The following is a 17852-nucleotide window of genomic DNA, read 5'->3' as shown; positions in this document are numbered from 1 at the left end:
ATTCCCATCTCCAAGGGGACCTTACCAACTCGGGGATCAAACCCAGGTCTTCTGCATTGCAAGCAGATAGATTCTTTACCATCTGAGGCACCATGGAGGCTCCAAAACAACTCTGAACTCAAAAGGAAGAAAGTGCAATTAAGATAAGGTGGTTACAACTCTGGTGATTTCTTCTTTTGACTCACTAAGTCTTTAGAGAGTGAAAGTCACTCAGTCATGTGCGATTCTTTGCAACCCCATGGACTGTAAAGTTCATGGAATTCTCTGGGCCAGAATACTGGAGTGGGTAGACTTTCCCTTCTCTGGGGGATTTTCCCAACTCAGGGATTGAACCCAGGTCTCCCACTTTGCAGGCAGATTATTTACCAGCTGAACCACAAGGGAAGCCTAAGAATACTGGAGTGGGTAGCCTATTCCTTCTCCAGGAGATCTTCCTGACCCAGGAATCGAACCAGGGTCTCCTGCATTGCAGGCAGATTCTTTACCAACTGAGCTATGAGGGAAGTGCCCCACTAAGTCATTAATGTGATATAAATAGCAATGTAGACAGATACATGTTTTTAGGAGTAAGTTTTGTTCTGCCTTTTCACAAGCTTTACTTAGTGAAAATACTGAATTTTAAAAATTAATGTTAATTGCAATAGTTTTATTTAAGACTTTCCAAACTTCTTTGAAGTTCTTTGCTGGTTGAAAGAGTTTTAAGTTTTAAGCCATACCCCTTGACGTGTACAGGAAAATAGGGAGAAAAGGCCAAAGAAAGAGTAACAATTTACATTTTTCTTAAAAAATATATGCTTTCTGCCGTCCTCTGCCACCATGGTGCCTGTGAAAAAGCATGTGGCAAAGCAGGAAGCAGGTCTTGAAGTTTATTCTTGATGTACCCATCTTATAGAAGATGGAAGCATGGATGCTGCCAATTTCGAGCTATTTCTTCAGGAGAGAATCAAAGTGAATGGAAAAGCTGGGAATCTTGGTGGAGGTATTATAACGATAGAAAAAAGGAAAGCAAGTTCACTGTAACTTGCAAGGTGCCTTTTGGTTATGTGTAGTTGCTAACAACAAAGTTATGAATTGCATTACTTTTAGATTAATTTTACTTTTGCAGTAAAAAGTAAAATTTGCATTACTTTTTAGATTATTTAGAGGAGGAAGATGAGAATTAAAACTCAGCTATCTGGAATATTTTTATGAGTTCCTGAATAAAATTTAGGAACCCCCCCAAAAATTTTATGTATGTTTTTCTTTTGATTTCATAATTGGCCATGTTTATTTTCTCTCTTCCAATAAATTTTTGATTAAAATAGTTAATGCAGAAAGATCTCTGCTTGTGGTTTATGTGTGTGTGTGTGTTAGTTGCACATTTGTGTCCTATTCTTTGTGACTCCATGGACTGGGGCCAGCCAGGCTCCTATGTCCATGGAATTCTCCAGGCAAGAATACTGGAGTGGGTTGTCATTTCCTTCTCCAGGGGATCTTCCCAACCCAGGGATTGAACCTATGTCTTCCCACATTGCAGGGAGATTCTTTAGCATTTGAGCTACCTTGGCTAATTCATCTCAGGAGCTTTTGAGAGTTTTCATGGCAGTACATACAATCTACATTATTTGCCATTGTCCATCCTAGCTAACATTCTCATATATGTTTATGAGCAACAAATTTATTCATTAGCATGTATACTTGATTAAAAGGTGTTTGCTTGTTTTGAATCATAGATTGGTGAAATTTGATAGGACTTTGAAATGACTTTCATTCTTCAGAAAAAGAAATTAAAACCCATAAAAATAAAATGACTCAGCCAGGTTCACAAGTCTGACCCAGACACCGGTTCCAGTAGTCATGTATGAATATGACAGTTGGACTATAAAGAAAGCTGAGTGCCAAAGAATTGATGCTTTTGAACTGTGATGTTGGAGAAGACTCTTGACAGTCCCTTGGACTGCAAGGAGATCTAACCAGTCCATCCTAAAGGAAATCAGTCCTGAATATTCATTGGAAGGACTGATGTTGAAGCTGAAACTCTAATACTTTGGCCACCTGATGTGGAGAGCTGACTCATTTGAAAAGACCCTCATGCTGGGAAAGATTGAAGGTGGAGGAGAAGGGGCAATGGAGATGAGAAGGTTGGATGCCATCACAGACTCAATGGACATGAGTTTGAGCAGGCCCTGGGTGTTGGTGATGGACAGGGAAGCCTGGCGTGCTGCAGTCGATGGTGTCGCCTACTCAGACACACCTGAGTGACTGAACTGAACTGAACTATATATATGTCTATACATGAGCAATGTAGATGTTGCTCTCTTGATAAGTTTATGGCACACATCACTGCATTTCCATAAATATAGTTTTCATCATTATCTATATGTTGTGTGAACCTTTAAAATAATTGTTTCCTGTCAGTTCACTAATATTTTTGATGAATTTCAGATGGTATGAAAAATTATAAAATAAATCTTGTTTATATTATTGACATGGAGGCTTGAAAAGTCTCAGAATCCCTTTCTGTTCATGGCTGTTACTGAGAGCATGGGCTCTGGAATCTGAGAACCTCACCTGTGTTAAAATCTAACTCACAGTAAATCCTTGAAACCTTGAATGGCCTCCTATTTGATGCCTTAGTTTCATACTCTGTAAATTGGTATTATTACAGTAACTACTTCATTTCTTTTATTGTTGTAATTGTTGATGATGTTGGTGAGCATAAAAAAGGGGGATCCATAAAAAACATTTAGGGCAGTATCTAAACATTATAATTGCTATATAAATGTTAGCCACTAAATATATTTCTTCAGATTTGTTTTTTATGAATATAAATGTTTATCCATAGGATTTAAATCAAGTTAAATAAGATAATCTTCATAGACATCTCTCTTTTGAGAAATTGTAATGAACCCCAGTAGTACCTAGAAAATAATAAATTGGCAGAATTTAAATATTTTTCTTGTTTTGAGGATACACATAATTTTATTGATTATAGTTTATTTTTTCTCAATGCACATTCAGTTTTCACTGCCAAAGAAAATAGATTACATACTGTAATTTAAAAAATAGGAAACACATTGTAATTTATATTGTTTCAGACAAATACTAGTTGTTAAGTTTAGCAATTTGTTTTGACAGAATTTATTGGAATTATGTATCATGTACCAATCTAGGCACTGGAATTATAACTATCATCACAGTCTAGCAAGGAAGACATACATTAAAAATGAATGTAATAACAGCACCATGTGGTAAAAAGTATTTAATACTATGAATAAAAAGTGTTTAATACTATAATATTAATAACATGCTATGTTAATACTATTTTAATAACAAGTAACTAGATAAAAAATATTTAATATTATGATGTCTTAAATCATTGTTCACCTGTTTTTGAGCAAGATTTTAGGAAAGAGAACACTTAACGATTTAAGACAATGAACATTGTAGTATTAAATAAATCAAGGTTCACCATGAAGAATTCATTCCGTTCTATGCAGTGAAAGTATAAGTACCATTATCTTTTTTTCAGAAGACTCTGTATTGGAAATCTATATTAGTAAATTGTTTACATGTTTATATTTTTTTCCTTTTATTTTTCATACTTTATCTTTTTGGATGACTAATATTAAGGCTTAAAAATCTTTTATCTGAACTAACAGCCAGACTTCTGCCATTTTTCAAATATCTTTCAAAAGCAGAAGAAAATTCACTTAGAATCATGACTATAATCCTGCAAACTATCATCAACAAAAATTAAAGCTGAACCACAGCGCTTCAGAATGAGTTCTATATTTTTGACAAATACTACAACGTATGAATTTTGACTCCAAGCCAGAATAACATGTTCCTACAATAACACGTTCTCATTTGTAATATTCTCTAAAAATATGATCTACAAGAATTACAATTGCAAATCATCTCTGCTTTTAAAATATGCTTTGCTCCCAAATTTTATATAATGTCACTTGTTTGAATTTTCACACAGCATTTTTCGTCACACAAATAAGTGTCAGCTTCTGTCAGCTTCTTCATAGTATTTAATACTGTGATGTTCATTGTCTTAAATCATAAGTGTTCGCTTTCCTAAATTCTTGCTCTCCCACCTGATTTTGAGCAAGACTTTAGGAAAGAGAACATTTAAGATTTAAGGCGAAGTGTCATTGAGACCATAAATCTTCTTAGTAAAAACCTACCAAGGTTGATGTTTGCCTCAATCCTCTGAAGACTTTTGTGCTCTAAACTGTGTCCTTTTCATGTCTCTCCATTTCAATTACATTTTGTTTTCTCATTAGAACTGAGAACTCAGCCAGGTTTCAGACTTGCTTATTTCCTAAATGATACCAACGTGTGACCCAGTAATCCTTTTGCAGGATTATTTGCATCTTAGAAAGAAGATGCATGTTTGTTTATCCAGGACACTTAGTTTTGTTCATTTAGTGAGAGGCGTTGTACAGTAGTTAAAGCGAACAGATTTTTGCATTGGATTGACCTGGGCAGAACCTAGTTTTTCAACTTGGAAGTTTATGTCTTGGGACACTTTACTTCTTAATATCGTTTTAATTTTTTTTCGAGTAAAAAGGGATGTGAGGGAAGGCTTATATGATGTAAAATAATTTATAGAGATAAAAAATACTAAAATTAATGCTTATCTTTTTATAACAGGAATGCTATAGATGGCAACAAGTTAGAGAACTGAAATAAGAAATTGGGTCAATGTAGAAGTTATGGCACCCCACTCCAGTACTCTTGCCTGGAAAATCCCATGGATGGAGGAGCTTGGTAGGCTGCAGTCCATGGGGTCGCTGAGGGTCAGACACGACTGAGTGACTTCACTTTCACTTTTCACTTTGATGCATTGGAGAAGGAAATGGCAACCCACTCCAGTGTTCTTGCCTGGAGAATCCCAGGGATGGGGGAGCCTGGTGGGCTGCCGTCTATGGGGTCACACAGAGTTAGACACGACCGAAGTGACTTAGCAGCTTAGCAGAAGTTTTTGATGTGGTCGGTATCCCATAGGTAGCAACCAACACACATAGATGTGCTGTGTCTACACATAGCGCTTCTTGGCTGTCCTTGGCTTTCTCGGCTTTTTCCTCTGTTTTCTGTTGTATTATTAGAGGACCCCTGGTTGAAATTTTTAAAACTTAAAATCCTAATTTTTTATTCTATTCTAAATTGTTTTTTATCACATTCATGAACAGTGATTACCTACATTCAGCCTGATACACCGTACGTAAGTTCATGTGGCACTTTCAATTAAATGCTTTTCTGCACGTATCTCATTAATGAGTCACACTGGTAGGAAAAGTAACATCATAGGTGTTACATAGATGTTTCACCTCCATTTTTTAAATGACAAAACTAAATCTCAGAAGTTTTGCCCCTTTGGAAATTTTCAACTTTTTGGACTAGATTGGAGCAGTGCTAGGTCCTATGAATACCCATCTGCTCAATCCTTTTACTTATGTCTCAATCCTTTCACTTATGTGAGTTTTCAGTAAAGGCTCTACAAATTGAAAGGCATTAGTATGCCATAAGGGGCTTCCCAGGTGGTGCTAGTGATAAAAAGTCTGCCTGTTAAGGCCAGAGTCACAAGAGATGCAGGTTTGATCCCTGAGTCAGGAAGATCCTCTGGAGTAGGAAATGGCAACCCACTTAAGTATTCTTGCCTGAAAAGTTCCATGAGCAGAGGAGACTGGCGGGCTACAGTCCATGGCATTGCAAAGAGTCAGACATGACTGAGCAACTGAGCACAGCGCACACACATTGTTCCATGAGGGTGATACTGGCACAGTGTCTTAGTTATTTTGGGAGATACTAAGACAAATGTACAATGGTGTGATCACTCACCTACAGCCAGACCTCCCGGAATGTGAAATCAAGGGGGCCTTAGGAAGCATCACTATGAACAAAGCTAGTGGAGGTGATGGAATTCCAGTTGAACTATTTCAAATCCTAAAAGATGATGCTGTGAAAGTGCTGCACTCAATATGTGAGCAAATTTGGAAAACTCAGCAGTGGTCACAGGACTGGAAATGGTCAGTTTTCATTCCAATCCCAAAGAAAGGCAATGCCAAAGAATGCTCAAACTACCACAGAATTGCACTCATCTCACATGCTAGTAAAGTAATGCTCAAAATTCTCCAAGCCAGGCTTCAGCAATATGTGAACCGTGAACTTCCTGATGTTCAAGCTGGTTTTAGAAAGGGCAGAGGAACCAGAGATCAAATTGCCAACATCTGCTGGATCATGGAAAAACAAGAGAGTTCCAGCAAAACATCAACTTCTGCTTTATTGACTATGCCAAGGCCTTTGACTGTGTGCATCACAATAAACTGTGGAAAATTCTGAAAGAGATGGGCATACCAGACCACCTGACCTGCCTCTTGAGAAACCTATATGCAGGTCAGGAAGCAACATTTAGAACTGGACAGGGAACAACAGACTGGTTCCAAATAGGAAAAGGAGTACGTCAAGGCTGTGTATTGTCACCCTGCTTCTATAATATGAGTTACATTTAACTTCTATGCAGAGTACATCATGAGAAACGCTGGGCTGGAAGAAGCACAAGCTGGAATCAGGATTGCCGGGAGAAATATCAATAACCTCAGATATGCAGATGATACCACCCTTATGGCAGAAAGCGAAGAACTAAAGAGCCTCTTGATGAAAGTGAAAGAGGAGAGTGAAAAAGTTGGCTTAAAGCTCAAGTTTCAGAAAACTAAGATCACGGCATCTGTTCCCATCACTTCATGGCAAATAGATGGGGAAACAGTGGCTGACTTTATTTCTCTGGGCTCCAAAATCACTGCAGATGGTGACTGCAGCCATGAAATTAAAAGACGCTTACTCCTAGGAAGGAAAGTTATGACCATCCTAGACAGCATATTAAAAAGCAGAGACATCACTTTGTCAACAAAAGTCCATCTAGTCAAGGCTATGGTTTTTCCAGTAGTCATGTATGGATGTGAGAGTTGGACTACAAAGAAAGCTGAGCGCTGAAGAATTAATGCTTTTGAACTGTGGTGTTGGAGAAGACGTCCCTTGGACTGTAAGCAGATCCAACTAGTCCATCCTAAAGGAAATCAGTCCTGGGTGTTCATTGGAAGAACTCATGCTGAAGCTGAAACTCCAATATTTTGGCCACCTGATGTGAAGAGCTGACTTATTTGAAAAGACCCTGATGTTGGGAAAGTTTGAAGGCAGGAGGAGACGGGAACGACAGAGAATGAGATGGTTAGATGGCATCACTGACTCAGTGGACGTGAGTTTGGGTTAACTCCAGCAGTTCATGATGGACAGGGAGGCCTGGCGTGCTGCAGTTCATTAGGTCGCAAAGAGTTGGACATGACTGAGCGACTGAACTGAACTGAAGACAAATGTATTTTAAGATAATCAACATAACAGCAATTAATATGTGTACATTAAGCAACATAATATACACCATTGTCCTGTGTAACACAGCTTTGATTTCATTTATAAATCTAAGTGTTCGTTTATTAAATATTGCATTCTGTATTTGTTAATCTTGTCATTCTTTTAAATTGATTGATCAAATGTGTTGTTTTTCTTTGGATTTACTCAAAAAGAGCCACTCAGTTTCCAAATGTGACTAGGCTATACAGAAAATACTTTATTAAAGTAATTTAAAATTCTTATAAAATGAATACTCCAGCTAAATATATATTTTAAAAATCTAGTAATAAATTGCTGATTCATAGTCAAGGTCCTGGCAATTAATTAATAAATGTATGAATGGATGGTTTGAAAAACATACTTTGTTTGATACCTCTCAGATATAGATGTGAGTAATATTTCTTGAAAATAATTTATTAATATACTTCATACATTATTTCATTTTAACTTTTTTTTTTTCTTTTTTAAGGTTTCAGCAGAGCAGCTTTGCCATTTGGGTTAGTTCGTCGAGAATTATCCTGTGAAGGTTATTCTATAGATCTGCGATGTCCAGGCAGTGATGTTATAATGATTGAGAGTGCTAATTATGGTCGGACAGACGACAAGATTTGTGATGCTGACCCATTTCAGATGGAGAATACAGACTGCTACCTCCCAGATGCCTTCAAAATTATGACTCAAAGGTAAACGTTCATGTGTTAATATCCAGTTTTAGCTACAACATCCAAATTAGTGAAAGTGTTATCATAATTCCATATTGGATGGACACTGTCCATATCTCAATGTATTCATTAAACTGAGTTAGAGTTTTCCTACTAATGTTGATTTCCATTTTATATAGATTGACATATTTATACATTGACATAGATAATGAAATAGACTGAATTATTATATGTTTTTTATATATCATACAATAAAGAGTAATCAAAATATAGTCTAGTTTTTTAAGACTTCAAAATTTTGAAATATTTTATAATATCAAGAATGCTTCAGTGTCTCGGTCTTTGGCAGTAATTGCTTCTTAATTTTTTTAATGAGTAAACTTCATTTTTCAGCAAAAATAAGCAGAATGTACACAGAATTATCATATTCCATTTACACATATGTGTAACTTCCTTAACCATTGACATCCCGACATCCCTTACCACAGTGTTACATTTGTTTTAATAGATGAGCTCACATTGACACATCATTATCACCCAAATCCTCCATTTGCATTAGGGTTCACTCTTGCTGTTGTACATTCTGTGGGTTTTGAAAAATTTATAGTGACCCTTATCTACCACTACAATATCATACAAAACATTTTGATCTAAAAATCCTGTGTCCCACCTGCTCATTCCTCCCCTAGCAACCACTGAACTTACTATTTTCTTACAGTTTTGCCTCAGTTGGAATCATGCAGTATGTAACCTTTTCAGATTGGTTTCTTTCACATAGTAATGTGCAGTTGTTTCCTCCATGTCTTTTCATGGCTTAAAAGCTCATTTTTTTTAAGTGTTAAATAATATTCCATAGTCTGGATGTACTAGAGTTTATCCATTCACTTACTGAAGGACTTGTTGATTGCTTCCAAGTTTTGGCAATTAGGAATAAAGCTTCTGTGAACATCTGTTCAGGTTTTTGTGTGGACATAAGTTTTCTGTTAATTTGGGCAAGTACCAAGAAGCATCATTTGTTGGATCTTATGGTAGGAGTGTATTTAGTTTTGTAAGAAACTGCCAAAATGTCTTTTAAAGTCGCTGTACCATTTTTCATTCCCATTGACAATGAATGAAGGGTGCTCCGTACCTTCACCAACACTTATTGTTAATGTTTTGCATGCAGTGAGTGCTTCCCAGGTGGCTCAGCAGTAAAGAATACACCTGCCAGTGTTGGAGACACAGGAGACATAGGTTCTATGCCTGGGTCAGGAAGATAATCTGGAGGAAGAAATGGCAACTCACTCTTAGTATTCTTGCATGATATTCCATGGACAGATGAGCCTGGCAGGCTGTAGTCCAAGGGGTCGCAAAGAGTCAGACATAACTGAAGCCACTTAGCACGCATGCATGCAATGACATATCATGTTGAACATCTCTGAATATACATACTCACCATTTATTTATGTTTATTAGTGAAGTGTCTGTTCTGGTCCTTTACACTTTTTTAATTGGGTTGTTTTCTTATTGTTTAGCTTTAAGAGATTTTTTATTTTTACTTCTAATTTCTTTGGGCTGTGCTGCAAGACCTGCAGGACCACAGTTCCCCAACCAGGAATCGAATCCATGCATTCTGCTATGGAAGCATGGAGTGCCAACCCCTGGACCAGCAGAGAATTCCCTTTAAGAGTTTTTTTTTTTTTTAATAAATATATTTTGGATAAGAATCCTTTCTTACATATGTCTTTTGCAAATATTTCCTCTCAACCGATGACTTGTATTAATGCTCAGTTTTAAACAAAGCAAACAAGATAAAAACAACACACTATGAAAGCTAAGAAAACTCAGTAGTGCTCATTCTCTCTCTTTCTTGATTGACAGACAGACAGAAAATGGTGATAGTTTAGTCGTCAGGTCTTATCTGGCTCTTTGTGACTCCATGGACTATAGCCTGCTAAGCACCTCTGTCTCAGGCAAGAATATGGGAGTGGGTAGCCATTTCCTTCTCCAGGGGATCTTCCTGACCCATGGAGTGAACCTGGGTCTTGTATGTTGCAGGTGGATTCTATACTGACTGGGCCACCAGGAAAGCCAAGAGAGAAAATAGATAGAGAGAATGGAAAGAAGGAAGGAAGGAAGACAGAAAGATATTTGGGTAATATACAATTGGTTAATTTTGGGTTTTAAGATTGATGTACTGGAAAGTATTATAAACTATAAAACATATGAATGATATCTCTTAACTGGAGCATTACCTTCCTACAAGTAAATAGAATATGAAAAACTGCTGCTAATGTTTATGGACTTTCTCTGCCGTAACACAGATTACCTAATTCTTGGCATCTTTTTTTGTTTTGTTTAGTACTCGTGGCATCTTCATTAGAGTTTTCTTATATTTAAGATATTAAAAGAAGATTTAGTTATGATTGAACTAAGACAGTAATATCCAGCATTTCCTGTTATTTAGAACATAAAAGGAGAAGGCAATGGCAACCCACTCCAGCTCTTGCCTGGCAAATCCCATGGACAGAGGAGCCTGATGGGCTGCCGTCTATGGGGTCGCACAGAGTCGGATACGACTGAAGCGACTTAGCAGCAGCTATGGGCTGCAGTCCATGGGCTCTAGGAGTCGGACACGACTGAGCGACTTCACTTTCACTTTCATGCACTGGAGAAGGAAATGGCAACCCACTCCAGTGTTCTTGCCTGGAGAATCCCAGGGACAGGGGAGTCTGGTGGGCTGCCGTCTATGGGGTCGCACAGAGTCGGATACGACTGAAGCGACTTAGCAGCAGCAGCAGAACATAAAAACTCTGATGGAAAACAAGTTTGACAGAGTTTATTATTATTGATTTTAGATTTTTTAAGAAAAAATACTAGGAAAGCCCTTTATCTTTCTATTCAAAGTCTTTACTCTCTCCTCTTGACTCTTTTCCTCCACTGAAAACAATCTTTTGTCCAGTTTTGTAGCTTATATGCTGCTGCTGCTGCTGTGCTAAGTCGTTTCAGTCATGTCTGACTCTGTGTGACCCCATAGACAGCAGCCCACCAGGCTCCCCTGTCCCTGGGCTTCTCCAGCCAAGAACACTGGAGTATGTTGCCATTTCCTTCTCCAATGCATGAAAGTGAAAAGTGAAAGTGGAGTCACTCAGTTGTGACTATAGCTATCCCATAGACTGCAGCCTACTAGGCTCCTCCGCCCATGGGATTTTCCAGGCAAGAGTACTGAAGTAGGTTGCCATAGTCTACCTTAAAGTAGAACAGTAGATTTTTGGGGTCTGATCAGTGTAGGCACAATGAAAACATCCAAATGTGATAAGAGCAATGAAGGAAATAACGGAAAAACTATTTTTAAAAAAATCCAGTCCCTAAGAATATGGGTACAAATTGTTGTAAAATCTCTAATTTCATGCAGAATACATATTAACATTTTTATTGATAGCACATTATAGTAAGTAGGTTTTTTTGTTAATGTTGATACTGATCAAGATATTTTTAATAAATAAGAGAATATATAATACTTCTGAAAGATTGCCATCAAAATGTTTTTATGTTTAGTTTGAAAAGAGTAGTTATTAAAAAAGTAAAATCTTATTTGCACAAATGGCACTGCGTAAATGTGTTTTGTTTTTTTGTTTTTTTTTGCACCAAAGTCCTTTATAGACGATGTTAGATTTGAAATCTAGCTTGTGAAACAAACTGCAAAACATAATTTACCTTCTTTGGAGGAATGAATTCTGTGCTCCAATAAGATAGTAATAGAACAATTTGCACACAGTATTTCAAAAATTGGGAACCGCCTATATTAGGTGGACATTTACATGTTGATCCTACTGTTCATTGGTAGTGATATGAGATGAACATCTAAAATTATGCCAGAGAGAAATAGGAAGTGAAAAATGATTATGTTTAATTACGTGTTTTTATTAGCCCGGCAGGCAAAAAGCAGTGGGAGTTAGTACAAAGAGAATCTGAAAGACCTGGCTCTGAGGAATTGTACATTGTAGGTAACTTTTGTTTATGAGTTTATACATTTAAATACATGGTTGAGTATCTATCACAACACATAAGCCTTATCCTACTTCTAAATATAATGACATGTTATAGTAAATGTACAAAATAAAATAGCAAGTAATTTTCATTGTTTTATTATATTATAAAAGCAGGGCTACTTTTTTACCGTACTTTTTTTTTTTTGAATTTTCACTGGGCTGGGTCTTCGTTGCTGGTTGAATTTTTTTCTCTGGTTGTGGCAAGCAGGAGCTGCTCTTTAGTTGCAGTGCATGGGCCTCTCATTTCAGTGGCTGCTCTTGTTGCAGAGAACAGGCTCTAGAGCATGGGCTCAGTAGTTGTGGCACATGGATTTAGTTGCCCTGTGGCCTGTGGAATCTCCCTGGAACAGAGATCGAACCCATGTCTCCTGCATTAGCAGGCAAATTGTTTACCACTAAGCCACCAGGGAAACCCTGATGACACATTTTAACGAAACTAAAATTTGTGCATATTAAATCCTGTGAAAGGGTACTGCTGTCTCCTTGTTATGAAAATTTCTTATCAATTTATGGTGTGTTAGTGAAAATAAAGAGTTCTAACACTGCCTATAGAAACTCTATTTTTAATTTGTTTTATTATATTAGTGGCTTTGCTGCTGCTGCTGCTAAGTCGCTTCAGTCGTGTCCGACTCTGTGCGACCCCATAGACGGCAGCCCACCAGGCTCCCCGTCCCTGGGATTCTCCAGGCAAGAGTACTAGAGTGGGTTGCCATTTCCTTCTCCAATGCATGAAAGTGAAAAGTGAAAGTGAAGTCGCATAGTCGTGTCCGACTCTTCTCGACCCCATGGACTGCAGCCCACCAGGCTCCTCCGTCCATGGGACTTTCCAGGCAAGAGTACTGGAGTGGGGTGCCTTTGCCTTCTCCAATTAGTGGCTTTATAATTATGTAATCAACACAGTGACGATTAAAATGTTAACATTTTATTGACAAGTAATACAGTGTTAAGATGACTTAAATAATGAGTTTCACAGTGGTAATTTATCAGTACTCCATTCTGTGTATGTTAGATTAAAAACCCTAAAGGAAGTCTACCATATCTGACTGTTATATAGTTTCAAATAACTGTGAGAAAAATAGGTAGACAATATTTTTGCAACTGAAATATTACAGAATAATTATTGACTATGTAGAATACTTGTCCCTTTTTAAAGATACTCTTTCAGTATTTACAAATAAAGTAAGAGCTTTTTCACCAAATCCTAATAATTTGGCAAAAATTTTCCATTTATAATCATCAAAAGATATGTTAATAATTTTTAAAATCAGACTTTTTTTCTTTAATGTAGGAAATTCCTTTTTGGAAAGAGTTTTTTTTTTCTATTGTATTTGAAACTCCCCACTTTTTGCATATAATAATAGATAACACAGAAATTTCAATGCCATGAATATATGTTTATATTTTACTTCAAGGCTTTCCTACCTGCCTTCCTCACTGTCATCACTTCACCAGTTAAGAGTCAACTAAATAAATACACTCGTAATTCTTTGTGGTAAAAGTGTTAATAATTGTTATTTGTTCTCCATTTTATATTTCCTGCTTATTTAAAACTATGCAACCAAGAATTTTTTAGTAACTGATTCTGTTATCTTTTAAGTACATTGAATGGCTCATCCTGAAAAGTAAGAAATAAAACTCTTTCCTAAATGATAAGTGTTTTAATACTCTATAAAATAATCACCATTAGAGATAATTTTTAGCACTGTGAAGATAATTGTTGTGAGTTCACTTAAATATGAAATAGTTTCAACACTTTGAATTCATTAAGGCAAATAAAACAAAAACCCTCTTACTACTCATCAAGTACTCGAAAGCATTTGGTGAATAAGTAAATTAGAATTTTGCTAAAAATAGTGTTTGTTTGTAGCATTGGGTACAATCTAGTTAAAGTGATGTGCTAAATTTGTTTCTAAGTTACTCTTCTGTTAATTTTTTATAACTGTCTCTGTTCATTTCTTCACTCTAAGAATTTGCCAGTTCTCATCCAGGTAGTCTGTTGCCTTAGATTATGGTTTGCAGTTGCCCTTAACGTTTGTTTTAGCACTCTGGTCAAGAGATCGGAAAGTGAGAAAGCATGTAAATGTTTACTGCGTTTAAAAAAAATAATAAATATTGGGTTAATGGGCATGCTCCTGTTGCTGCTAAGTCGCTTCAGTCGTGTCCAACTCTGTGCTACCCCATAGACGGCAGCCCACCAGGCTCCCGTCCCAGGGATTCTCCAGGCAAGAACACTGGAGTGTGTTGCCATTTCCTTCTCCAATGCATGAAAGTGAAAAGTGAAAGTGAAGTCGCTCAGTCATATCTGACTCTTAGCGACCCCATGGACTGCAGCCTACCAGGCTCCTCCGTCCATGGGATTTTCCAGGCAAGAGTACTGGAGTGGGGTGCCATTGCCTTCTCCGAATGGGCATAGGTAGGTTCAGTTTTTCAGAATCTGAACTCATACTATTAGATGTACATCAGTGTACCTTTCTCATTGCAGAGAGGTTCTAAAAGTAATCTGTACTGCCCTTGAGAAGATGGTAAAAATATTCCTCAGTTCTTCCCTGTGGTGGGAAAGGTATATTTTGGGTAACTGATTCCAAGATAAGTCCTTTTGTTTGTGTGGAAATTACCCAAGGAAAGTAAAATAGTGCCCTAGGCTTAGGGAACTAGCCTGATTCTTTTTAAGATTTTAACCAATTTTTTTAAGCCCACTTATAGATACCAACTGGATAGAACCTCATAGAACAACTACAGTAGGTTTCTTATTAAATAAAATTGATTATATTTTTGGTTGTTAAACTACCAATTTAAATTCCTCTAAGTTGGGAAGCCTGGTGGAATATAAATAAGTAGTTAAGCGATCCATTGTTAATACAGATCTGGCACTCAAAAGAGTGTTGAAAGAAGAACATACATATGAAGCAAACATAAATGTAAGGTTGGTAGTTTTAGCTGAATAGATGACAGTACAGAGGTTATGCAGTTGGTATGTGCAAAAGCTCTAGAGAACCCCTACACTTAAGGGGAAAAGGTAAAGGTACCATCTAGGAAACCAGAATGAGAACAGGAGGGTAATGTCTCATAGTGAAGTGAAGTGAAGTCGCTCAGTCGTGTCCAACTCTTTGTGACTCCATGGACTGTTGCCTACCAGGCTCCTCAGGCGACAGTCCATGGAGTTTTTCAGGCAAGAGTACTGGAGTGGGTTGCCATTTACTTCTCTAGGGGATCTTCCCGACCCAGGGATCGAATCTGGGTCTCCTGCATTGCAGGCAGACGCTTTACCATCTGAGCCACAAGGCAGCACTAAAGTATAAGAGAGATTCATTTTTTCCCCTATTGATGCTGAAGAATTTTATTCTACTTAAATAAAAGAACATACTAGGATTTTCAGGATAGGAGAGTTTCAGCATGGAAATCGGCAAAGCAGCATTCAGCCTTGCATAGACCAGAAGAATTAGGTACTACTCTACAGTCACAGGCATCCAAGAAAGGAATAAACACTAGATTAATGAAGTAGGAGTACAGTTCAGAGATCCTTAACTTAAGGGAAAAAAGTCTAGCTTTTTGAACATGGGAACAATTTAATAAATTAAGTAAGAGACAAAACTGATTTCAGAGCCTAGATCTTGTCTAAAAAGTTTGGGTTGATGAAACTAAGCTTGATGAGTAGGGACCAAATTAATGTATTCCCATCCTGTACCCCATTCAATAACTTCGGTATCCTTGAATTTTCTTCTTTTAAACTTTTCAATGCCCCAACCTATTATCTTTAAATTTGATAATTGCATTTTAACATTGTTAATACAATAGCAATTCAAACGGTGATGATTTCTTGTGTGCATGCGCATATGATAAAAGGTGTCATTTTATATATATGTGCATTACTTTTTTGTTTTCTGTTCCATGATTCTTTATGTTACAGTAGGTCATAGAATTAGACTGAAAAAATGCGCACATTAACTTTTTCACCTCTCTTCTTGCTATGAAGCAGGACAGACAACTAGGGACCCTTTTTATGAAGGAAAAAACGTAGGCCATTGCTTCTATTTTAAGAGAGTTATTGAATAACAGATTGTTGGAACTGCTGAGAAATTTGGGACTCATCATACTGTAGTTCTCTCATTTCACACTGAAAAGTCAACTGTCATTGCAGTCAAAGCACTCATTCACATTTGTAGCACATATATTCTCCTCACTTATTTTTAAAATATCCTTGGGAAGAAATGGGCAATATGATACCCTCTTTTTACTTTGTGAACCTTGAAAAAGGTTGAATTATTCGTCTCAGAGGCTAAAACCTCAAAGTATCTATATCTGGAACCTCATTAATATCCTAGTTGCATGAAAATTGATTTTAAATAATATTTAATAATCATTTTAAAATAATTCTGTTATCTAGGTTTTGTATATATACTTCTGTTGTTTTCAAGTATACTAACAGATACTGTGTATAAAATATTTAAAGAAAGGAGATACTTAAATGCATGCACAGTTCCACACAAAACCCTCGTATGACAACTGATGGATGTTAGAAGATTCTCAGAAGTTAAACAAGAAAATTCATTAAATTCCAGTTGCAATTCTACAAGTGTTCTCTGGCTAACTTTAATGATTATAGATTTCAGTGTAGGCATGCTCTCCTTGACATAAAACCCTTTCCAATTTTATACTGATGGTTCAGTCTTTATAAAGAAACTTTATGTGTAAGTTAGAGCTATATGAAGGAGGTTTTATTTCTTTGTTCCCTGATCTCTTTATAGGTATTGATAAACTTAAAACCTGTCTAAGATATTTATATCCCTTTCATATTAATTTTTAGTGGGAAAAATTAGTTAAATCTGCCTTATCTAATTCGATGTTTTATAATATTTTAGGGGTTGGCATATTTTATTTTTGTATTATTATCCATACTTGCTAGTCAGGGGTACCCTTCTCTTGCTTCAGATCAGATCAGTCGCTCAGTCGTGTCTGACTCTTTGCGACCCCATGAATAGCAGCACGCCAGGCCTCCCTGTCCATCACCAACTCCCAGAGTTCACTCAGACTCATGTCCATCGAGTCAGTGATGCCATCCAGCCATCTCATCCTCTGTCATCCCCTTCTCCTCTTGCCCCCAATCCCTCCCAGCATCAGAGTCTTTTCCAATGAGTCACCTCTTCGCATGAAGTGGCCAAAGTACTGGAGTTTCAGCTTCAGCATCATTCCTTCCAAAGAAATCCCAGGGCTGATCTCCTTTAGAACGGACTGATTGGATCTCCTTGCAGTCCAAGGGACTCTCAAGAGTCTTCTCCAACACCACAGTTGAAAAGCATCAATTCTTTGGTGCTCAGCCTTCTTCAGAGTCCAACTCTCACATCCATACATGACCACAGGAAAAACTATAGCCTTGACTAGACGAACCTTTGTTGGCAAAGTAATGTCTCTGCTTTTGAATATGCTATCTAGGTTGGTCATAACTTTCCTTCCAAGGAGTAAGCGTCTTTTAATTTCATGGCTTTCTCTTGCTTAGTATATTTATTCAGTGAACCTCTTCATTCTCATAGGGTTTAAGCCTGCATTTCTGAGAAACTGCAGTCTTACCTTTATGCTGTTTATCCCAAGTGTTTTTATCTGTGTTGTCAAGTTTATCAACCATTTTCCATTAAGATAAAATGCATCTGGGGAAAAATAAATAAATACTACTAACTCATCATCTATGTGATGTATTTAGGTTATTTTCTGTTGAGTGATGGATTTGCGCTAATTCTTTCTCTCTTGGCTTAGTTTGTTTTAAGAC

General features: G+C 37.1%; 1 protein-coding gene across 9 annotated transcripts in view; it reads left to right on the top strand.

Annotated features, from left to right (window-relative positions):
* The window catches only part of ADGRL2 (adhesion G protein-coupled receptor L2), a 201299-nt gene that overhangs the window by 106608 nt on the left and 76839 nt on the right, over positions 1-17852 (top strand). For all 9 annotated transcript variants that reach the window (XM_070367794.1, XM_070367792.1, XM_070367799.1 and 6 more), the window contains exon 3: positions 7868-8081. In XM_070367794.1, the coding sequence (XP_070223895.1) occupies positions 7868-8081 (214 nt within the window). The remainder of the gene's footprint in view (positions 1-7867; positions 8082-17852) is intronic.

The sequence above is a fragment of the Bos mutus genome, chromosome 3, assembly GCF_027580195.1.
Source record: "Bos mutus isolate GX-2022 chromosome 3, NWIPB_WYAK_1.1, whole genome shotgun sequence".
Classification (NCBI taxonomy): Eukaryota; Metazoa; Chordata; class Mammalia; order Artiodactyla; family Bovidae; genus Bos; species Bos mutus.
Note: the sequence above shows the minus strand (reverse complement) of the source record. Positions and strands in the feature narration are given on the sequence as shown.